Source organism: Sturnira hondurensis, unplaced genomic scaffold (genome assembly GCF_014824575.4).
Source record: "Sturnira hondurensis isolate 20B ecotype Veracruz unplaced genomic scaffold, ASM1482457v3 Scaffold0001872, whole genome shotgun sequence".
Taxonomy (NCBI): Eukaryota; Metazoa; Chordata; class Mammalia; order Chiroptera; family Phyllostomidae; genus Sturnira; species Sturnira hondurensis.
Window position 1 is genome coordinate 14,477,705 of NW_028074503.1, and position 23,217 is coordinate 14,500,921.

General features: G+C 55.9%; 1 protein-coding gene across 45 annotated transcripts in view; it reads right to left on the reverse strand.

The window, feature by feature from the left end:
* The window catches only part of CELF4 (CUGBP Elav-like family member 4), a 292,825-nt gene that overhangs the window by 59,060 nt on the left and 210,548 nt on the right, over positions 1 to 23,217 (reverse strand). For 23 of the 45 annotated variants that reach the window (XM_037033355.1, XM_037033371.1, XM_037033339.1 and 20 more), the window contains exon 3: positions 14,886 to 14,964. In XM_037033355.1, coding sequence (XP_036889250.1) covers positions 14,886 to 14,964 — 79 coding nt within the window. The remainder of the gene's footprint in view (positions 1 to 14,885; positions 14,965 to 23,217) is intronic. The other 22 variants (XM_037033303.1, XM_037033293.1, XM_037033283.1 and 19 more) reach the window with 1 other exon arrangement.

Consider the following 23,217-nt stretch of genomic DNA (forward strand, 5'->3'; position numbering starts at 1 on the left):
TAATTATGTTATAATGGTGGGGCTCTCAGTGAAGGCAGAGCCCCACAGTAATGTTAGGCCAAATGGGAAGTGGTGAGCGCCTCGGTCTGCTGGAGCCTCAGGACTGGGTGCCATGGGGCAGGGCGGGGGGTGTGGAGGGGGTGCGGCACATTGTCCCTTGAGAGTCAGTGTCAGGGTCACCATTGGGTCCCCAGGAACAGGGAACTACACAATTAAATTTGGCCCTAGCACAGACATTTCTCTAAGACCCCTCCTAGAGCCCTGAGTCTGGACTTTAGGGCTTCACAAGGACCCCCTCATGGAGCAGAGACTGGCGTCTGGCCTCCAGCCTATAGGGCATCCCGCCTTCCTGCAGCCCATCCCTCCCACAGGCGCACCCTCTCCTGCTCCCAGACACTGGAGCTCCCTGGTGGCAGGCCCCCCAGCCCGTCCCAGAGAGCTAGCTCCCTGAGGAGGCTCTGGAGAAGGCTCCCCTGGCCCACCGCCCACCCTGCCAGGCCTGGACCCTCTGCTTCCTTGGCTGTGGGCTGAACTTGCAAGGAGCCTGTCTCTCCGCACTTCTTGACCGTGACTGTGGTCTACATTTTAAGGAACAGATTGAAGACGCGACTGCACTGGCTACCTATTCACACCTCAGTGATTTCTGATGTCCCAGTGAACAAACCCACCCACCACGTGGCCCACTTTTCTCCCTTTCAGGAAGTGAGCCGGGGCTTTGCAGAAGGCTCACCCACACAGACACACGAGCTTTTTTGAAGTAAGCCACTGTATGAGAACCTACTGTTAATCAATTCTGGGATATTCTGGAAGGGCTGGCCCAGCCCCAGGGGGTTCCATGGAAAGGCAGGCTGGCAGGCTGTGGGGAGAAACGACCGAGGCCAGAGGACAGCAGAGAAGGAGTGTGTCTGGGCGTGTAGAATGAGTCCGATGAAGGCACTGAAAGTAACCTGGGAGGGCTTCATGCAGGAGGGGTGTGGTGCCCCAGGCGCAAACCAACAAAAGAATGAGGAGCCAGGGGCCTCGAGTAAAGAGAGAAGCGTTGGCCTCTCCGGAGCTGCAGTCACTATCGGCCTGACTATGGAGAGGTGGGGTCGGTTACCCAGGCTTCTGTAGGGTCCCGCAAAGCAGCCAAGCCTCTGCAATAGGGTGAGGGTTGCAGGACCAGGGCTGGGAGACAGTGTTTTCTGCTGCTGTCCCCTCTTCCCTTAGGCCTTGAGGTGGACGGAGCTGTGGTGGGTTCACGTGAACCGCTTAGGACGGATGCGGTTTGACCGAGCTGCTGGGACAAACGGCACGGGGCACAGGGGGTCCCCAGGTTCTGGGTGGAGCCAGAAAGACAAGGGGAGGGGATGGCAGGGGAAAGATTCTGGCCAGAGATCTGAGCCCCAGAGGTGGCTGTAGGGTGGAGGGAGGCAAGAGGAAAGAAAGAGGCGAAATGTAAAAATATCTGGGAGAAGCGCAGCGCCAGGCCACAGTGTTATTAACTAAAGCATTTCATAAAACTCTAGCCATTAATAACAGGCTGCCGCCACATCGGGGTAATTTATTCAAATTGCGGGTCCCGGACTGAGGAGCAGATGTTTCAGAGCTGCTGGTGTCAGGGCACAAATTCCGAGGGAGGAGGGGGCGGCGCCACATTCCTGGCGGGCAGGGGAGGGCCCTTTGCTGCTCCGCAGGGAAGTGGGGACCCCAGCACCACTGCGGGCTGCCAGAGCAGGGAGGAGGGGTCGGGCGGAGGGCAGCTACTTCAGTTCGCTAAGTGCTAGACCAAAAACCAGAGTGTGAGGATAGGCAGGCACGTCCTGCGGCCTAGAAGTTCGCTGCTCCCACGGTATCCAATTGAGATACCAAAGGCACCTCTTACTCCAAGTCCCCCATGTTTTTTCCAGACCCACAGCCTCCTGCTGGGAATCAGAAGGGCCTGGGTTTCTTCCCAGATGTACCCACTGCCACAGGCTGATGACCCCAGCTAGTTAACCTCTGCGCCTCAGTTGCCTCATCTATACAATGGAGGCAGGGGAAGACACNCAGGCACGTCCTGCGGCCTAGAAGTTCGCTGTTCCCACGGTATCCAATTGAGACACCAAAGGCACCTCTTACTCCAAGTCCCCCATGTTTTTTCCAGACCCACAGCCTCCTGCTGGGAATCAGAAGGGCCTGGGTTTCTTCCCAGATGTACCCACTGCCACAGGCTGATGACCCCAGCTAGTTAACCTCTGCGCCTCAGTTGCCTCATCTATACAATGGAGGCAGGGGAAGACACGCAGGGACCCAGGGAAGGACCTGGCCCTTGCAGGGGGCCTTTAAGGTCAGTTGGTTTCCTGCACCACACCTCATGGCCCTCAGTCGTGGATGAGTCAGTGCTTTGATTCAGGTCTTTTCCTGGTTCCCAGTGGCTGCATTGCTCTCGCCCCAGCCCCAGACAGACTGTACTCCCCCGTAGCCCAGAATCCTGGCGGTGTGCCTGTAAGTTCTGGGTGTGGAGTGCTCTGTCAACGCTTAGGATGCCGGTGGCTTTCCTCTCTCCTGGGGAAGGGTCCACAGAGCTCTCATGGGCCTCCCCATTGGGCCTCCCCTTGGACTCTGTTACCCCTCAGCACAGCCTCCTGGGTCTTGGCCAAATCTAGGTTGGGTCCCAGTGGAGGTCAGATTTCAGAGTCTGGCCACTGTTTCCAGGACAGAAACTGGGAAGTCGGTTGGCTCCTGGACTCCGGCCAGGACCTGGGGACTTGGAACCTCTGTAACTGAAAGGCCTCCTGACTGATTTTGCCTTTTTGGCAAATCAAACATCTCCCTCATGAAGCCATTTCTGGCTCTAATTTACTCTCCTCCTAGGAGTGTCTAATGCTGGGGCGTGGGGGGGGAATGTCGTGACACTCTCAGCTGATATCTTCATGCTGTGAGTCTGAATCCCCTCGGGTGTGTGTGTGTGTGTAGGTGCACACGTGCTGGGGGGGGAGGGGGGACCAGACACGGTAGAGCTCAGCAAAGCCTGGGTGCTTTCTCACTATTTCAAATGTATAAAAAGAGATTTTCTCCTTTTTTCTGTATTTTGTAGATCTGGATGCCTGCTTATCGAATAGGTTTAAAGTGGGGCTCAGCCGAACCCAGGGATGTTCTGTAACACCCCCTTGGTTTCCCAGGCTCATTCTTGGGTCCTGTGCCCACTGCTGACCAGAGGCCTTCAGTGGCCCCTGATGGCATGTTGTGGTGAGCTGTGGGTAGAGACAAGGGTGACACTCTGGAAATGTTCCAGCTGGAGGCAGACAAGTCTCTTCCCACAGGCCCAGCCCTGATGGTGCTCCCACAACATAATGAGCGGAGAATGAGGTGGCCCTTCTGTCCCCCATGCAGCCCTGACCTGAAATGACACCACTAGAGTGATATTTTGTTAGGGAAAGATTGTTTAAGTAAACTCCGCCCTCAGTGAGACAGGCTCAGGGTGTTTATCTGATGCTGGAGACCCGGGGGCCAGGCAGAGGGGCCACCTTTGCCATCTCTGCGGTCTGGCCTAAGGACCACCCTGAAGGTGACACTGTGGGAGCCACCAATAACCCATGCCCCCAGAGAGGTTACGGGCTGTGATGGCAGAAGAGAGCTTGCTCCCCCAACTCCCACCCTGGCCCTTCCCCAAAGTACTCCCCGCCCACCTGGCTGGGAGGTCAGTGGCAGCTGCCTGCCTCGTGCCTCCGCTCCTGGCCAGCGGGACCTGCTCCTAGCTCAAGGTTCATTCCAAATGAAGGAGAAAGCGGAGCCCCACACTGGAGGGGCCATCAGCGTACTCCATGATGAATGGAGCCTGTGTCACTCAGTGAAAATGAATATTTCTTTGCGATAATGGCCAGATGGTAGCAACTCTCCGATCCAAATTAAAACATGCATGATAAATGCCAGGAAAACAGAGGAAGACAAAACCCCAACCTGGAGTGAATTCTCTCTATAAATCTTCCCCCTGTGCCCCCCTCCCCCACCACCACTGCGGCCCTGCTAATAGCCATTAAATTATTAAGATGCACTGCAAGGAGAATGCCAATGTCAGTGGTACCCTCCCCGCTGCCCACCGCCACCCCCTGCCTGTGTGCTTGACTTTGGAGGGGTTGGGGAGACAAAAGAGGGGGCTGTTTGTACGCTGGCGGAGAAGGTTCCCACTTAGAGGCAGAAGTGGGAGGCTAGCCTTATGGTGCCAGCACCGAGGGGGGACCCGGGGCTCGGCCAGGGTCTGTGGAGGGCTGTGTGCCTGCCCTGAAGAAGGGCACGGTTTCTTGAAGAGATGAGAAACTGATAGCAACCGCCTAACTTTGTGGCTCAGACAGAGAGTAGGAAGGAGCTTCTGAGTTGGGAAGGCCAGTGAGGAGCCACTGGAGAAAGCATGCCAGCAGGGTGGACCCTAATGAGGGCCCTGACCACGTGGAGCTGGGAAGCCAGAAAGTGTCAGAGAGGACTGTCCAAGGGTGGGCTCTGTCTGAAAGTGGCTGTGTACTGGGAGGTGTGAAGGCAGCAAGTATCGGGCAGAGCAGGGGTGGTTTGGGGCTTTGTCATGGTGACAACAGGGTTCTTGAGTTTATGGTTTAATTCCCATGGCCCCTGCCCATCCTCTCATAGCTGGAGGCTGCGTAGGTCTCTCCTTGGTCTCCATGACACCCTGTCCCATCCTCCCTGTGGGTGGCCAGCCTTAGCAGGTCCAGCTTCCATCACACACCAACCTCCTCCATAGTCCCCAGGACTCCCCACCATCTTCCAGAAAACCACCAACTCTTCAGCCGGGCACTCTTTGGAACCCTCTCCTCAGGCCAGCTGGTCTCCTCATCTTCCCCAGAGAGGCTCTGTGCCTTGGGTCCTGCTTTCCTGTCTCACTGGCTTCTCGGGCCGAATCCAGTCCAACAGGCAGCCTCCTCTAGAAAGCCTTCCCTGTCTGCCCTGGCCTGTGTGGCTCGCCCCCGCTGCCAGCTGGGGCTCACTGTCTCCACTGCTCAGGTGGTAACCCACGAGGCTGGAACTCCCCACCTGACCTCCCCACCAGACTGGATGCTTCTCTAGGTTGGAATGTCAGCAAAGGTTTGACAACATCCTCCTGGAACCCCATGCATCTCTCTCTCACGGTCAGCTCTCTGCAGTTCTGAGTCCCTCCAATTGGCCAGCTATGTCTCAGCCTTAAGTCTCCTAACACACCTGGGCTAGGTGTCTAGTGTTGGGATGTGGTATCTGTGATGGTGGGGCCATGGGTCTGTGCCTGATATGATGCTGCCCGCCCCCCCCCCAAACTGACTCCCAAACAAAGAACAAAACCCATGCTAGCTGGTTCCTGCTGACCTCTAGCCTTTGTAAAGCCTTTCTCCTTCCCAGGCTCAGACAGACAAGGCCCTGAGCACCCAGGTGGGTTCTCCTCTGCTGAGCAGACAGGGACTTTTTCCACCTGCTCCTCCCAGCTGACCCTACACACTCAGGCGGACCGCAGATAGGCACACCCTGAGTCCCCTGTTCACCTTCCTCCCCATTCTCAAAGGGCACAGGTGCGATCCACGAGAAGCTGAGAGCCCATCCTGAAGTCTAGTGGGAGGTGGCGACACTGGGCGAGCTTTCTCTGTGCCCCAGCACCCCAGCACAGACCTGTGGGGAGGCAGCAAGGCCTGGAGGTCTGCACAGAGAAGCTGAGGTGTGGGCTGACTACCGGCTGTATGGTCTTGGGCAATTCTCTTCTCTTGTTTCCCTCTCCATCCAGTGGGGTTGCTGCTCGGTCAGCATTGCAGGGCAGTCCCGGGGCTCCAGGCGCTCTTGCTGGAGGCTCTGGGTGACTTCATGGAAGGATTGAGGGCCTCCAGTCTCTACCCCTCTTCCTTCCAGAGCCCTAGTTTGTTGTTAGCAGTCGCTGCTGCAGCCTCACCTGTATCCCATGTGCACTGTGCTGGGCTGGGAGGGGCAGGGACCAGGGCTCCCTAACGGCAGGAAAGGCAGCGGGAGGGCTGGGCAGTAGCACATAGAACCAGGCTCTGGGGCAGGCCTGGTGAACTTGGACTGAAGGGTGAGAAGAGACAAGCTATCCCAGACTCAGACATTGTGTGTGCGTAGGTGTGCATGCCCTGGAATTTGAGGAGCAAAGAGACCCAAGTACACCTAATCTGAGTCTTCCAAAGAGTGGCCCCTCCTCGCCAGCCAAGTCCATTCTTCTACATTATTAAAAAAGCATTCAAGATGCCAAACATTTGCCTTTCTTGTTTGTTTTCATGTCTTTGCCTGTGACACTTAGCCCAGATGCTACCTCTTAGTAAACCTGTCATTCCAATAATCACCTCCTCCAGGAAGCCTTCCTTGTCCCACCTAATGCACACATTCAATACAGCTCTGGCAGTATGATTTTCATTTGCACTTTGTTGGTCACACCTTGTCAGAGGTCCTCACCCCTGTCACCTCCTCTATTTGTTCATGGACTGCATTTGAGAATAAAATAACTGCAGCAGCTGTGGTCAGGGAGGACTCCATCTTTCACCGACTGCATTCCACCTCCACAGCTCCAAAGGGGGTGTCATCATCCCCTCTGCAACAGGAGGTGGCAAGCATCACTGTGGAAAGGGTGGGATGCTTGTGGTCGGAGCATCTGGGGGTGACCCAGCGCTGGCCTGCTCTGGCGCCCTCCCCACCTTGCTGAGCGTCCCTAGACACTGTTTCCAAATTGCCACTCTTATGCCACTCCCTGCCCCAAAACTTTTGAGGGCTTCCCTTCGCTTAAATGCATCAATTTAAAGCACATTTTGGAAATCAGTGCTTCCATATCTTACTCTCATCCCAAAGTAGACCCTTGTTCTGGCCTCTTGGGACCCTCCCAACTTGCCTTGGCTCAGGTTGCTTTCCCACCAGGGAAGCTTGACCCTTCCTCTCAGATTCTTTCCCCTCTGAAGGCCAAGCAGGTGTTACCTGTTCTGATCTCCCTGATTTGTGCTATTTCTCCCAGCCTCCCCCCACCATGCTCCCTGCACAACCTCACAACTCCCAGGTGGTTGTCAGGCTGTTCTAAGTGAAGTGAGCGGGGACCAGCGGGGCACAGGAGAAACAGCGCCCTCATCAGGCCCCACTTAGCACAGCGCCGAGCGAGCTCACGCTCATCTTGCCCATCTCTCAAGGCAGTGGGGCTCTTGCTCCTGCGGGCCCACCGTGTGGCAATGGGGCACCACGGGAGCAGCGACCGGGTGGGAGCCAGCGGGCCATGGCCCCCTCTCTCTGTCATTCCTATTCCTGTCATCAGCTCCTTCAGCCTGGGCACACAGGAGGCAGCTCTTAAATATCATCCAGGAGCCCATTTGCAATGATTAATATCCCATTTCCCCTGAAACAATCCTTTGCTAAATTAGCCGGGGCCGGAGGGAATTTGGCAAGGAGCGTAGGATCTCAACTTAACTTGCCGAATGGATTTTAAAAACCTCAAAACCAAAATGCAGATCAATCAACACCCCCTTCCCCCAGCTGAGAATGGAAAGTCCATTAAACTCAGCAGGTTTGCAGTTAATTATAATTTCGCACCTATGGCAGGAGCTATGAGCTATTTATAATGTGTTTGCCCCACGAGCGCCTCCACCGGGGCTCCCTAGGGTCCCTTCCCACCAGCCACCCGCTTCCTACCACGAAGACCTGTCTTCACGCAGCTGTTGTTTCAGTTCAGTTGTGTAACCTACAGAAGCTTCATGGATTTAAAAAAATTTTTAGACAGCGATTGGGAAAGAAAAGGGACAGGTGCTTTTAAGTTTTAAGTCAGAAAGGACATGGATTGTGGAGAATAAAACCCGCAGGGCAGGGGAGCCTGGCACTGTGATCTAGGGAGTCCTATGGATGCAAACGCCTAAACAAAAGCAGGAGGAATGGTGCCCAGAAATGTGGAAGGACTTCCCCCCCATCAGAGAAGTCAAGCCCTAGGTGAGCCACTCAGCCTGCTGATGAGTAGTCCGGTGCTTCAGCCCCTCCCTAAACTTGATCGCCTGCTTGGGGCCTACCTTGACCTTCGGCCGCCCTGCCCCAGGCTGTTCTCTGAGCACCTGCAGCTTCTGGGCTGTGCTGCCTTTTGTCTGAAACGGACTTCCCAAGCCGAATCCTAGGTCATGGCTTTTCTTTTTTTTTCTCCCCCCGCCCCCCGGCCCCCCGTGCCCGGTCAGGGCTTTTCTTAATGATTGGTCCCAAACAAAGCAGGGATTCATGTACAGGGAAGATCTGCTCCAATATGGCTTTGGGGTTGGTGTTCAAGGGAAAACATTACAATCTGCAGCTTGAGAAATTCCAGTGGAAATAGGGGAGGACAGGTTGATAAACAGGGTCCCCAGCTCTGAAGAAGGAGGTGGAGTTGCTTTCCTTCTTGATAGTTTTTAAGAACAGGAGGGGCTGGGTGAGAGGCAGATTCATGGGGGAGGGTGGGCATGAGGATGCCTGGGGCCGTCCCAGGCTGATGTCCTGGCCATGTCCTGGCCAAGAGGGCAGTTAGCTGTGCCGCAGCCAAAGGTTGGACACGACCTCTTGCCAGGGGCCCCTGGGCCCAGCCACAGCTGTGGGAGGGGAGAATGGGGATGTCACTGTCTGGATGAGTTGAGGATGTTGGGGGTCTGCAAGGTCTGATTGGGGGTGAAGTGGAAATGTACCCCAACACATACACATTCACACAGGTGCCCACAGTGGAGTCTGCACAGTGCCCAGCTTCCAGGGGCTTCTGTGGGGACACAAAAGGAGGGGCGGGTGACAATGGGGTATTTTCTGCTCTTAGATGAAGACTCCTTTCCCTTTAGGCAGCTGCTTTGGGGCCTCAGTCACTGGACCCCTTCTCAGCCCAGGGTGGCACCCTCTGTGCTGGGATGGAGTTAGCGCTGCTCATGCTGGGGCCTCTCAGGGGAGGGTCTAGGGCACAGTGTGGTTGGACTCCTGAAGTGGAACTTGGTTGGAAGGACAAACGAGTGTTCTTTGGGCCTGAGCCCCTGCCCACCCACACCCCACGAGCCAGGGGAACCTCGCCCAGGGCGTCCTACAGGGAGCGTGCACTTGCCTTCATGCCTTTCCTCACACCTTCCCCACCCTTCTCCCTGCACTGGTGTCAGTCAAAGTAAACTTTAATTCCTGCTGTCCAGTGTGATTTCAGATTAATCTTCAGTGCACCGTGGTCTTCAGCTTTATGTTTTAGTGTATCCCTCCCACTGGGCTTAAGGCTTCCTAGCTGGGCCCTGAGGGCTTCCTGTTCACCCAGAAGCTTTTGTGAAGTAAGTCATTTGTTGCCTTTTAAGAGAGAAAAATTGAAAGTTCTGTGTATTGAATTTTCATAAAGTGGGATTGGCCGACACATCCATTTCATCTAAATGCTCGCTCACTAAATTGCCTCCCTAGAGTATGGGACTAAAAAGCTAGAAAAGTCCAGAATTGGGAGACCCAGCATCTGGGGCGAACAGTGTGACCATAGGCTCCTGGGTCCCCAGGACGTGGCAGGAGCAGACAGCTGTCCCCAGGGCCCAAAGCCATTGGCTGGTCCCCAGCGGCCCCTGGAAGGCCTCCCAGACAGTGCCTGGTCTGTGCCTGCAAAGAAAACAATGCTCAGAGAAGAAATGAGGAACTTAATAGGATTTTAAAAGCTGCAGGAACCAATGGGGCTACAGATGGTGGAGGGGCCAGGAGGACGGAATCCGCCACGGTTTTATGGCGAGCAACGTGGCCTCGGGAGGACCTTGGAACGACGGTCACAGGCACGGTGTCCAACCTCATTAGCTAGCCCAGCAGGACTCTGCTGCCACACTAGTGCTGGCCACTGTGAGGGGGGACGGGTGCCCTGAAGATGCCATTAAATGAATGGGGCAGCAAAAGGCTGCAGGGACGCTGCTTGGCTAAGTGACTGGGCCCACACTTGCCTTGGGGACCCACGTGGAAAGGAATGACTCACACCTGCTCCCAGCCCTCCCATGTCTTCTTGGCCCTGCCCAGGTCCTGCTGGAGATAGACAGGAGGGCAGAGAGCAGGGGCTGGTGGGGAAGAGTCCCAGGTCTGGAAATGGGAGGCAGCAGGGAATGGAAGCCCTAGGTGATTTTGAAGGACTTCAGGAGACATAAAAGAGGTTCCTCCTCCTTCCAGAAGCTTCCCTGGCTGTCCCCAGAGAGTAGCTTACTGCAGCTACTTCTCCAGGGCCCCTTTCACGGCTGGAGCTCAGGGTCTCGCCCCTTGACCTATCCTGGGCCTTCCCCAGGCCCATCAGCCAGCATGGGGAACAACGGGAGCTCAGTCCTCCCATCTGTGTCCAGCCAAGGCCTTTCGGCCATCACGGGCCTGCATCCAGAGGCTCCTGTTAGTGCAGTCTCGGCCGTCCCCTTTGCCTCTCCTCCCTCCGCCTGACAGAAGTCTCTTCATGAAAATGCACCGGGAGGGGCTGGGGAGGGAATTCGAAGGGTCCCCCATCACTGAGAGGCCATGACCACCCCCGCCCTGCTCAGGCCTTACGCCTCACAGCCAAGGGCCCTGGAATGGGATGGGGTGTGTCTGTGCCTGTTCGGGTTCCAGCTCTGGGTCCTGTGGAGGCAGACCCTGGAAGACTGTTCCTCTCCAGTGTCACACCTGCCCCTTCCAGTGGAGCGGCCCCTTGGCAATCTCGAATCCCCTGTTTCCCCAGACTCCTTCCTGAGCCATCTTGGTTTCTAACATCAACTCCTAAATCAGCCGTCTGGCTAGGTGTTTTGTTTCTTTTTTTCCTATCATTTCATGGTGATGAGGTAAATCCTGGTGGCCCCAGTCGGTGCCCCACCCCCAGCCACTGTGTCCCCAGGGAGCACATTTACCAGGAGTGTGTGTGAAGTTGTGTGTGTGTCTGGGGTGCCTTTGTCAGTGTGGGCATCGGCATGTCGGTGAGAGTGATGGTGGTATGAAAGGTGTGTGATTGCAGACACAGCGGAGATGAGGCAAGGCCAACCCTCCTAGCTCGTAGCTTGTTACTGGAAGAGGAAGGGCGTGGCTCTCCAGGACTCAAGGAGGCAGCTGCTTCTGCTGCTGTGGGTCTAGCCGTGGTTGGGGTGGGGTGAGGCGGGATCAGCCTCTGCCAGTGCGTCCCTCCTCAAGGTCCCCTACCCATCTGCTGACCTTTTTGGGCCCTTCGAGGCAGGTGACCACACTCCCAGTGTCCGCCTTTTCCAGTTCAGTGCGGGGGACTCCAAACGCTTGGCGTCTGACTGTCTGAAAGGAACCCACACGACCGGGCTGCAGGAGCCTCATCTGGTCAGGGCCTTGTTCCGACACCAGGGAGGATGGCAAGGGGGGTGTGGCCTGCACAACAGCACCTGTGGGTACCCACCCAGGGTAAAACCGAGAGGCTGCAGGGCCCCTGCTGCCATGGAGAGCCAATTCAAATGCTGACCATGAACCAGTTCTCGGGGCTGGTACCTCTGCTTTTGGAGGCAAAGGACAACACAGTGCATGCCCTAGGGAGTGTCCTTACCTCTGAGATGGCTGGGGCAGGGCATACCCTCAGTCCTCCACCTTCCACCATTTCAGTTCCCAGCCTGCCTCACTCGCCTGGCTAATGAACTGGATTGCTTATTTAGGGGTGACTCTGAGTTTAAATACAACTTGCTCCCACGAGCTCTGTGAAATTAACTGGGTCCTCCTTGCAGAGGGAGGCTCTTTCTGTTTCGATTTTCTTTCCCTGCCTAGCTGGAGACTTGGCTCTTTGTGGTGGTCACAAGGGCTGTCTCTTCTCTTCCTGCCTGAGGACGTTACAGCTGGGATACCCTCTCTCTGTCTCGCCCCCCCCTTCACCCCCAGTCAGGATCAGTGGCTCCTGTTTCTGATGGAGGCATGCCCAACCCCCAGCCTTGTATAGAATGCCTTATTTTTACTAGCCCTCACTGCCTCCATCCAAGTCTACACCTTTTGGTCCAATTCACACTTCCTCCAGCAAGCCCTCCCTGCTTGTTTCAGGCCAAAATGAGGTCTCTCTTCTCTGATCTCCTTGTCCAGCCTGGTCTTGCCTCCCTCATCTGGGACCCTGCTCCTCTACCTTCAGTTGCCTTTAAAATAGGCCTAGAGGCACACCAAATGCCTGTGGCATCTTCTCACTGCCCCGAGTCAGAGTGACCATCCCAGGAGTCAGAAATGCAGAACCTGGTGAGGGTGACTGACAGGCAAGGGTTTGCATTCTGGCTCTGCTGTCCTCTCGCTGTGTGAGTTAGAACAAGGTAGGCAGCTTCTCTGTGACTTGGTTTGCCCCTTTAAGTGGGGCCAATAACTTCTACCTCCTGAAGTTGTTCAGTGGACGGAACATTTTGTGTAAAACCTTAGCTCTCAGTGGGAGATCTGTAAACAGCGGCTTTACTGGGCAGCGACCCCGCCCATCAGTGGACAAGGAGTGGAGGCCCAGCGGGGGGTACCAGGCAGAGACAGAACTGGATGCCAGGCCCAGCACAAGGACTGCTGTTCTGCAGTCTTTCTGGGGAGCCCCAGCCAAGCACCCAGCCTGCCCCTCTCCCTTACATTCAGCGCAATACAGATCCCTCATCTCCACGCCCGCCTCTCTGGCAGTAAGGTTGGAGCCAAGCCCACTCATAGAAAAAAGAACTGAGTCCCCGACACCGTTCCGAATAGGACAACAGCCTGTTGGCATCAGTTTGCAATTCATGAGAGACCACAGCCCTGAGAGTCAAAACGCTGCCCCCCTCCACCCCACAAAGAACTTCTGCCAACACACCCCCACGCCTGTCTGTCCCGGACTCCTCCTGTGTGTCTGCAGGCTGACGTGGCCATGGGATGCTTCTAGAAGCATGGGATTTGGAACAAGAAGCTGGAATCCTGATGTGACATCAGTGGCCCCCAGCCCAAGGTTCTACACTCCAAACCCTCAGCAGAACACACATCTCTTTGTGCTGCTCCTGAGCACTTAGGTGTGCACTTAGAGTGTGGCTGATGGACGGTCCTAAGGACACATTTGTCCCAGGTCCTCAGGGCCTTTGGGACACTGCATCACCTCTGCAACAGGTTCCGGAGCTGGGATGAAGGGAGCCAGCGTGGGGCAAAACCAGCCTCTCCCTCTGGGCCACTTCCTTTTCCCACCCCCTCCTTCCTCCTCCCAGCTGTGCCCCCAGTACACTCCCATCACCCCCCTTTCTTCCCAGCCTCTTACCTCTCCCTGCTCCTGCCCCTCTTCCCTTCAATGTCCCCACAGCATTCCTCCTGCTCCCTCTCCCACCCCTGCCTTCCAGACCCTTCCTGCTCCCATTCCTTTCCTCTCTTCTGACGCTCACCTCTTCCCCATCCCCTCCACCCAGATGAAGTATTTAATGGATATTAAATTATTTTAAACTGACTTTCGCTTTTTTAAAAACTAGCTTGGTGATAGTGCTGACTCAGGATCATTGCACTGTTTAATATTGAATATGCAATTAATAGATAGATGTTTAGGTTTGGCTCTGCTCCCCCCCCTTTCTACCGCAAGAAGAATAAAAGAGCTGATTAATTGGGTTTGGGGCAAGTGGCAGTGGCAGGAGATGTATGGGAGAAAGGAGATGAGGTTAGCAACTTGGAGTCAGAGAGCTATTGCCTCGGAGGCAAGGGAAGGGAGAGCGGGTTTCAGTTAGAGCACAGCATGGCCTCGCTGGGCAGTGGGGTTCCCGCCACCCTGCTCCTCTCCTGGAGGAAGCTGAGCTCTCTGTTCTGCACATTGGGTGGGGGGGGGGCTCTCCTGGGGCTGACTTCTCCTCCAGGTGTGGAATCTCCCCTCCTTCAAGGACACCTCTGCCCAGGCCTCTGGCGGCCCCTGCCTGAGGGGGCCCCTGTCTGGGACAGCAGGTGGCACTTACTCTACCTGCCAGGAATGGGGCTCTTGGCTGCATCCTGATCCTACTACATGAACAGGTGTTGCAGGTGAGTCATTGCATGATGGGGTGACAGGGGCAGAGGCCCTACTGGGCCCGCCTCCCAGAGATGATCTACAGAAACCCCCAGCTCTGTCCTGTGCCATTGAGGAGAAGCCCGCATGAGGCCCTGGCCAGACAGTGCTCCTCCCACCAGCAGGGCTGGGGCACCTGGCCCTGGGTGTTTGATCAGCTCCGTGTACGGACAAAACCAAAACAACTCGTCACCTAGGAAAGGGGCAGGAGCGCAGTGTGAACCAGGTGGGCTCTGCTGGTCATGTCCTTCATGCCCAAACCATCTTGACCCCTGAACTGACCCATCTCCTCTAGGGGGATGGGCAGCTCTCAGTGGGCCTGAGGGAGGTGCATCTGTGCCCTGGGACATGGGCCCCTTTGGGAGCAAGGACAAGACACCAGCTGGGCCCTGGTGGGTGGGACTCGAGGCCTGGTTGAGCCCCTGTGTGCATAGGGGTGGGCCCTTCCCAGTGGAGGGGACAGTCTCCTTGTAGAGAACCAGGGCCTGTGTTTAGTGTGAGGCTGTGTGCTCCTGCTCTGCCCCCCTTTCAGGCATCTACCGCTGAATCGAGCTCCAGGACCTTCACCTCAGCAGTCCTACACCCCCATGGGGGCCTGTCTCAGACTTGCTTGCTCTGGCCTGAACCCTCCCATTTCCCACCCCCATTGCCTACCTCCTGACCCAGCACCCCTTCACAGGTCAAGTCCAGCTACAGTGGGGCTTTCCTTGGTGACACAGAAGTGGGAGGAACACCTTTTCGGTGTCCTAAAGACAGCAGAAGAGTGCCCCAGGACATGCTAGCGGTTACTCACTCACAGAAAGGACTGAACCCCACCATCCAGCAGACCCTAGTCACCCTCCCTCCCCATCACCGTCTCCCCGGCACCAGGCAGCCAGAGCTCCAAAACCCCATCCCAACTCTGACAGGGGAGGACAGGAGGAGGCTGCAGGAGTCGCTGCGTTGCTGCATTGGGGAGCAGGAGGCAGGGAGGGGGAGGAGGGGGCAGAGACAAGTGGGCCCTCACGTGAAGGGGGCTGGCGCAGGCAGCTACTACCTCCTCGGCTCTCGCTGTCCGCAGGCTTCACCTGGATCGGCCGGTTCATCTGCAACAGAGCACAGGGGGACAGTGTTAGAGCAGGCATGGGGTGGGAGGCAGTCACACCCACACCCAAAGAGGCACAGGTACATAGGCACACAGACCACACCAACTGATACACGCAAGTGGACACCCACACAGCTGCAAACCTGAATATCTTCTCTAAACCACACCCATTTCCCTTCACCTACGTGACCCCCGGCACACTATTTTTGCAGGAGGGTTTCTCTGGATTAGAGATCGTGTGGTGTCCCTGTCCCAGCTTTGAGCAGCTCTTATTGGCCTGTGATATCAGAATCTGAGGTGGCCCGCAGTGCACCTCTGGCTGACCCTGGTTCACAGCTGGCTTTGCCAAAATGAGCTGATTGGTCTCTCTCACCAAAGACTGTCCCCTGCCTGGGCCAGGGCATGGTGGGGCGTTTTACCAGACCCCCTGCCATCTCAAAGATGTGGGCTGTGAGTCCTGGGTGCCTGAGCTTCTGGGCCACCCAGCTCCTGGTTGATGCAGAGCTCCTGGCTGGGGCTCCTGCCTGCAGCTGGGGCTGCCCCCTTGGGGGTGTGTGAGGAGTTGGCACAGTTATTTGACTCATGTGGAGTCTGGGTGGACACCAGGGTTCACTCTGAGTCTCCACGGCTCCAGGCCACCTGCCTCATTGGGATCCATCTCAATGCCCTGTTCAGGCCACTAGGGGTCTCTGAACTCCAAGCATCCCAGCCTTGCAGCCTGTCTTGCATCCTTCCTGATGCTGGAGGCAACAGGGTGGGCTCTCCAGCCCTGAAGTTCCAAGATATTTCAAGCAATAAAAACAGTAGGAATCACACAAATGGAATTGTATTCTATGTGTCTGCCCGTGCTTTTCCCTGACGCATACTCCCCCTTATCCCTTATCACCACATTTGCACACCTGTCTCAACAAAGTCCTGCAAGGTACACAGGGCAGGTACCAACACCCCCATTTTATAGATGGGGAAGTGGAGGCAGGACCACCCATGGCAGGGTGAACCTGGAAACCCGGGTTGCCAGGGCTATTTTGGGGATTCTGTCCTGCACTGGGTGACTTATTGTTACCAATTCTCCTCGTGTCTAGAGGCTGGGCTAGCCAGTCACAAGCTTCCTCAGGCCTTCTGGTCTCTGATTCGAAGTGAGTTTTCGCTGCGTCACGACAACTGGGTGGGGGAGTGCGGGTGCTGGTGAGTCAGCAAGGTGACATCAAGGAAGGGCAGACTCACCGCCGGGAAGGACAGAGGCAGAAGGCAGGGCACAGAACTGAGGAGAAGGAGCCAGGTGGCCAGGGGGACAGGACAGGACACTGGGGGCCAGTCCACCAAGAGGGGTCAGGGTCCCGCTGTTTGCCCATGGTTCCCACTTGGCACGCCTTGTGGAGCTCAGGGGAAGAGAGGTGCTCTGTCTGTGAGCTCGGCCAGCAGAGGAAGCTGCCGCATTAGGGAGACCTCCAATTGCAGAAAGAAGGAAGAGGGACACGATGAAGTTCCCGACTTCACTTAGGGTGCCCTGGCTCCCCCATAAACTACCTCCCTTTCAGTTTCTGAGGCAAGGGTCCGGATGGCTGAGCAGGCATCTGGCTTGGGAGATGGGCTCCAGGAGGGTGCCAGGGTGCTTCCGGTCTCTTGTCCAGTGCTTCTGGGGACTTAGCACCCAAGCCTTTCCTAGACTGCCCCTCCCTCCTAGATCACCCCTTTCTCCTCATCTCCCCCGTATCTGCTATCTTCTCCTATGGAAAAGCTGCCCCGGACCCAGGTCTGGCCACTGTCTTCCCTTGGGCGTGATTCTGTGGCTCTCCTGTGTCTAATTAGTACGCTTCCCCGAGGCAGGGAGTGTCTCTCTCTGGTGCCAATGACAAGCCAGAGCTACGAGAAGTGGCAGGTCAGGGACTCAGCTGGGAAGGGTAGGCACAGTGGCTCAGCCTACTCGCATTTTATCTTATTTGATGCCAGGCACTCTGGGAGGAAGTCAGTGAGGACAGTGCCCGTCAAGCAAGGGGAGTTTGGGGCCAGGTTCCTTGGGCCGTCCAATCGAATACAGCCTCTTCAGCCAGGCCCCTCACCTCTGGCCTCGACCAGCTCTTGTCCCCTCCATTCCCTACACCCCAGCGCCTTCCTCCCCCCAAGTACATTCCCTTGATTTGCAAGCTTCTCTCCCACACCCCCACTCGCCTCCTCCTCTTGACCTTGAAGCCCTCCTGATACTCCGCACAAAAGGTTCCTGAAAAGTCCTCTTTTCCATACGAGAGCACCGTGAACCCTGGGAACTGAGTGGCAAGAAGAGGAACTCGGGTCCCTCAGTGGGCACACAATACTGCTCCACCTACAGGAGGGACATGAATAGCTGCTACACACATTACATTGTTGGGTTATCATAACTTCCCCTAAGAGCATGCAAGTAGATTGTCTGTAACTTTAAGCAAGGAAATGGAGTTTTAAGAGGTTAAGAAACTAGCCTGAGGTCACACAAATGGTAAATGGTGATAGCCAAATGAACCTGAATTCTTGACACCTGACTACATGTCCAGGAGATGCTGGGAACCAGATATGATAGAGTTGGGATGGTCCAGAAGAGGTCAAAGCAGAAGAGGGGAGAGCAGGGGGCCAGATGGGGGATTCAGGCTTCCCCAGCAGGAAAAGGGGCAAGCACAGCTGAGGAGGGGCAGGTAGAGGTGCATGAACCACAGCCAGCTGGGCGTCCCCAGTGTGTCCCTGTCAGGTGAACATGGTACTTTGAGCCCACTCCATGGTGACTGTCCCTTCCCCCACTTCTTGCTCCTCTGTCCAGTGTCCCCTTGGCCACTGTGACACCCTCCTGGGAGGGCCTGGGGCTGGGAGCTGGCGGGGGCTGGTGGGGGCTGGCTGCTGTACAGGTGCAGCTGATTCTCTTTCTGAGGTGTCATCAGTGCCCCGATGTCCCCCGTGGCTCTCAGCCTGGGTCATACCTCCAGGTGCCTGAGTGGGGTTTGGTGACTCAGGATGACCTTCCGTGGGTCAGGTCTCAGGGGACAGATCACTAACTCTTGCCCACTGTGTTTCTGGTTCTAGTGGGGGGTGGAGAGCCAGCGGTCCTGGCCCAGGACTTGGGCGCCCCCTGTCCCCAACCACAGCAGAAGGTGGGGGGCACCTGCCTTCCCAGGCCCCTTGCGTTCAGGCTCTGGCGCCCCGCCCCTGCCCATCCCTGCCCCTTTTTGCATCAACACATATCCATGCATTAAACAAGACATTCCATTAATTTCTTCATCATCATAACTTAAACTGGGACATACCCTTTAAATATTCATTCAGCTATGAAAACTGGGCATTAAAATTTTAATAATGTCAAGCTCATTTGAACCAGGCTCCTTGGGGACGATTACGATACAATTAGAATAAATATGATGATTGAGCTGGTCTAGTGGCTTCACCTGGCCATGCAACGTAGCTCCCCGAGGAAGGCGAGGCCTGTGGCTGGTGGGCAGACAGACTGACAGGCCAGCCCGGCTCTTAGATTGGATTCCCCACCTCCTTCCCACACCCTCTCCTTGCCCTCTGTTCCCTGCCAGCCACATCTGCCTCCCACAGGTGTCTGCAGGTCGCTGTGAGCCAGGGTGCAGGAGCGTGCCGCCCGGTCTGGGGGGATGGTCCCGATTCACTGGCACTTCCTGTTACTCCTTCCCCTGGACACCCGGGCTGTGCTCCTGGGCTTGCTCTTCTGTGAGAGCCCTTTCCTTTCCCTGTCTGTGTCTCCCCTCTGCCTGTTTCTGTCTGTGTAGCTCCCCGAGGCCGGAACGGGCTCCTCGCCAGAGCAGGGCCAGCCTGCAGAGGGGGCTCACCGGCCCCTGAGAGCCCAGATATGCTCTGTCACCAAATCAGGAAGGGACTGTCTTCACCTGGCTTCCCTTCTGCTGCTGCCACCTTCCCGAGGGCTGGTCAGGGAGCAGGGGAGGGCTGAGCCCTGCTCTGTCCCTCTGCCCGACAACTACTTCAGCCAATGCTGGGGAGAACTCTTGGATGTCCTCTCTCAAACTTGCTCACTTCACTTGGGGCAGCCCCCGACCCACAGGGCCACTCGGGGTCCTTTGCCACCTGTCTTCTCTGGCACCTGAACCCTCTGCTTTGCACTGGCTCTGTGTCACCAATCCAGAGTTGTCTCAGAAGTAAAAGGACCTGTAAAGTTCTGTCACTCTTCACTGGCCATCCAAACCCAGCTCTTCCTCAACGAGACTCTCCTGGTTCTCTCTCTCTGCATCTCTGTTTCTCCTGTGTGCGTGGGCATGCAAACACATGTGCATGCTTATAGAGTACTTGTGTGACATTACAGACACGTTTAAAAAACTCATGTAGGCTGGGGGTTGAAGGAGATAAGGGAGGAAATTATGCAGTGTCTGCTGCATAGTAGGCTCTCAACAAGCATCCGTCTCCACATTGTTGTCCAATCTGTGTCCCAGACATGCCCTGGGGAGATCTGGACTAGGGAGGGGGAATGCTGGGTCAGGGGACAGCCAGAGTGTTCACCAGCCAGCAGTGGAGCCCCCAGATGTAATTCCAGGGTAGTGTCCAAACCTCAGAGCCAACGGTCCTTTCCGGCTCCTTTTGGGATGTGTGAGTGCCTGGTGATACCCAGCTCCCTCCTCACCAGAAGGACTTGCATATTCTCAAGTCACGAAGCTGCATGGTGATGCGGATTCTCCTCCAGTCCAAACCTGCAGCCTCCAGTGGAGGCAGCTCTCATCTTTGTGCCCGCCCACCGGCGCCTGTGTGTGCTCGTGAGGAGCCTCGCTTCTCATCCTCATCCATCCCCACTGCTGGTTTTCATCCTCCCTGACCTAAAGAAGCCCGGTCTTAGGTGGTCTGCTCCCCACCCCAGCACATAGGATGGTTGTGGAAATGTGAAGCGGCAGACCCCGTGTGCTGGGGCTCACTGGGGTGTCTCAGCCCGGGTCCCGGCAGCATCGCTGCTGTGGGAAGGGAGACATAATTTGCAAGCCTTTTTGTTGAAAAGGCGGGGGAAAAAACACCATTAAATCACGAAGATATAAAGCTTTCCCTTTCTTTCACAATCTCTCTCTTGACGTGTCATGGTGTTTTTATTTGCTGTTTGATGTCGTTTAAAGTAAAGAAAAATATAAATTTCAAATTATTAGCATGGATTCTGCCATTTATCTTTATTTTGTGCAATGCCAGTTTTAAATGCAAATATCAGAACATTTAAGTCCTATGCAGAGTCATCAAAATTGCACACTCTGTTTTTCGTGGCATGTACCTGGAGGGTGCCTTGAGCTGGCCAGAGGAGACCAAGGCGGGCCGGAAGGTTAAGGAGGAAGACAGGATCCCCTCTGGCATGGAGACCCCTCACAGGTACCCAGAGCCCCACCCTGCAACATCGAGGAGCAGGTTGGGCCTGAGGACTGCTGGGTTCCCCCTGACACTGCCCACTGGCTGACATGCTGCATCTCAGCTAAGAAGGAAGCCTGCCTTCACCTCTGCCCATGGCAGCCCCGCAGTGAGCAGGAAGCTCTCAAGGGTGTTGTAAATGCTGTGCCGGGAACTCTTTAGGACCCGGGGCAAGAGGATGACTCCACTAAGACGTGACCTCTGTTAGCCAGCCAGACATACCCCAGCACTGCAGGCTGTACCGTGGTCGAGCAGACCCAGCCCCCCGAAGCTGCACCCAAGCCACTGCTGGCTGGCCTCGAGGGCAGAGCGATTGCAGGTGAGACCCAGGGTGTGCCCAGATCGGGCAAGCGGTGAGAGGTGGGACTGTGCATGAGCAGAGGCCTCAGGACCCCTGCATGTGCTCCTTTGTCCTATGACTTCACTTACAAAACACAAGTTCAAAGACAAAATTTTATAAGTTTCAAGATGGCGACTGCAGAGCACTGAAGCCTGAGCATGAGACGCCTCTGAGCATGGGGCCCTGTGTGATGCAGGGCCCCCATGAAGCTGCCCCGAATACGATGGCCCCCATCACCCTGGACATTGCTCCCCACCCACCAGCTGCAGGCATCAGCTGTGTTCAGCATTGCTCAGGACCCTGTGTACATGCTCCTGCTACAGAAAGGTCACTACTCAAAACTTATTTTCTGAAGATGTACCCTGGACAGTTTTGGGGAAACCGACTGAGAGTTTCCAGCCGGTGGCGGAAAAGGCTGGTGGTGAGGACACAGCCTCCAACCTGGACTCACCAGAGAACTCACCACTGAGACTCCAGGGCGGGGGTGGCTCTCCAGCAGCTCTGCCCTCTGCCTGGACTTTGCACTTAGCAAATTGTAATTAACAGATTAATTAATAGAGAAATCATTTGGTCAAAGCCCCAGGAGAGCAGATTCTGACTCCCAGGCCCTATTGGCATCCCAGTGCTGTGCACAGTAAGTCCTCTTTAACTGTGGGAGGGGGGATGAACACTTGTCCCAGGCCCCTAATGAGAAGGGACCACAGGGGAATGGCAGAAGCAGTGCACGTTATTTGTAGCTTGTTGTAAATATATTGATGTTTTAATTACCTCCTTAATAAAGCACATATGGTTCATTTCATAGAGTAGGGTTAGAAATTCAAGGAGGCCAGCCTGTTGCCATCACGAAGTTCTGACTCAAGGACACGCCCAGTGGTAATTGCAGAGTGTTGGCTGCCTTTGCTGGTGTCCTCTGACCACGGTCCCCTCCCAGGGTGTGAGGGGCAGATCCCAAGGCTGCCTGTGGGTGCAGCAGCTTTGGCTCCCTTTTCTGCCTGGCAACCTCTTGAGCTGCCTCAGCTCTCTGCTTCACCAGGGGCCTTGCCATTCAAATTAGGTGTCCCATCCCCTTCCCATTCTTCGCTTCATTGTGTTGCCACCCCCTGGGGCAATAGGATTCCTGTGGTCCCACATTTGTGTATTTATTTGTTCAATGCTTACCTCCTATTTATGAGGAACAGCCCAGCCCATATTGTTCCTGGGGTACACCCAGACCTGATGTGATGCCTGGCACACAGTAGGTGTTCAATAAATGCCCACGGACCAAACGGGTGACTGAATCCTCTATTGTGCCCCTTCCCTGCATGTTTTGGCTCCTGCCTCAGACACTTGCCTGTGGCTGACCCAGAGGCCAGAAGCAACCGGAAGACAGCCCTGTTTCCGGCCAAAAGAGCGAAGCCCTTTAATCCTCCCTCCTCCCGCAAAGTGGCGTTGTTGTACCTTTGGATTAGGAAGGGTTTATTGAAGCAGCGATCATGGCTTGAGAGAGGAGACAGTCTGTGAGCACAGACCAGACAGAAGAACCCAAGGTTCCTGTTAAAATATGCAAGCCCACAGCCCATTGAAATGTAAACCCTCCAGATAAGATTTTTAAATAAACCTGGTTTTGCTCCCACTGCCCTCGTTGCAGAAGCCATCTGATGCTCATGGGTCGGACAGGTGCCAGCGTGTAGGCCCTGTCCGCTCTTCACCCCTCTCCTCACTCAGAGCGCCCTGCTGCCCCTGGCTGGGGCTGGCTGCCAGCCAAGGCGCTCCCGTGGTCCCTCGTCAAAATACTTGAGATCGCTTCCCAGTCGCCCCCAGCGTCATCTGCCCCCTTGCCCATGCTGGCTGAATGGCCCTCTCCCTTCCCCATTTTACCTTCATTTCCTCCTCCTCTCACATCTGTCTAAAGAGTACAGCCCTAATCTGCGTGTCTCCTTCCAGCAAGCCTTCTGTGATTGGGTCCTCCTAGTCACACAAGTCACTCTGTGAGTTGTAGTCACCCCCACACTCATTTTGGCCTACTGCTGTCCAAGTGGCCCCCAGAGGAGGGAGGGAAGGGAGCTGAGAAGCAGCACAGGCCCTGGGCTGCCTTAATGACATGGCCGTGGCCCTGGCCTGGGCCTGCTGGCTCTGAGTCAGGGCATAAGGGTGTGGACCTGCCCAGGCTGCAGCTATGTGTCTGCATGGGGGACTGGGAAGTATGGGACTGTGGCAAGGGGCAGTTTCCAAAACCTCCCCAAGTTCCAGACTTTGCACTGACCATGTAATGTGGCTCTATGTCCCTTTGGTCTCTCAGAAGCCAAATTAGCCAGGTGAGCAAACTCATGAGGGGCTAGGATGTGGTGGTGGGGCTGGGGCTGGGGTGGGTGGGGGATGAGCACACTCAGGGGCAGGAGGCCTGGGTGAATTGGGAGAAGGGCCAGCAGGGTGCCAAAGAGTGTGAGTGGGCAGGCAGGTCAGCTGGAGGCAGGGCACCCAGTGTGACCTCAGGAGGGTCTGAGCTTGTGCTGTGCACCCTGGCACCCCCCGTCAGTTCTCAGCAGGGACAGCATTCCACAA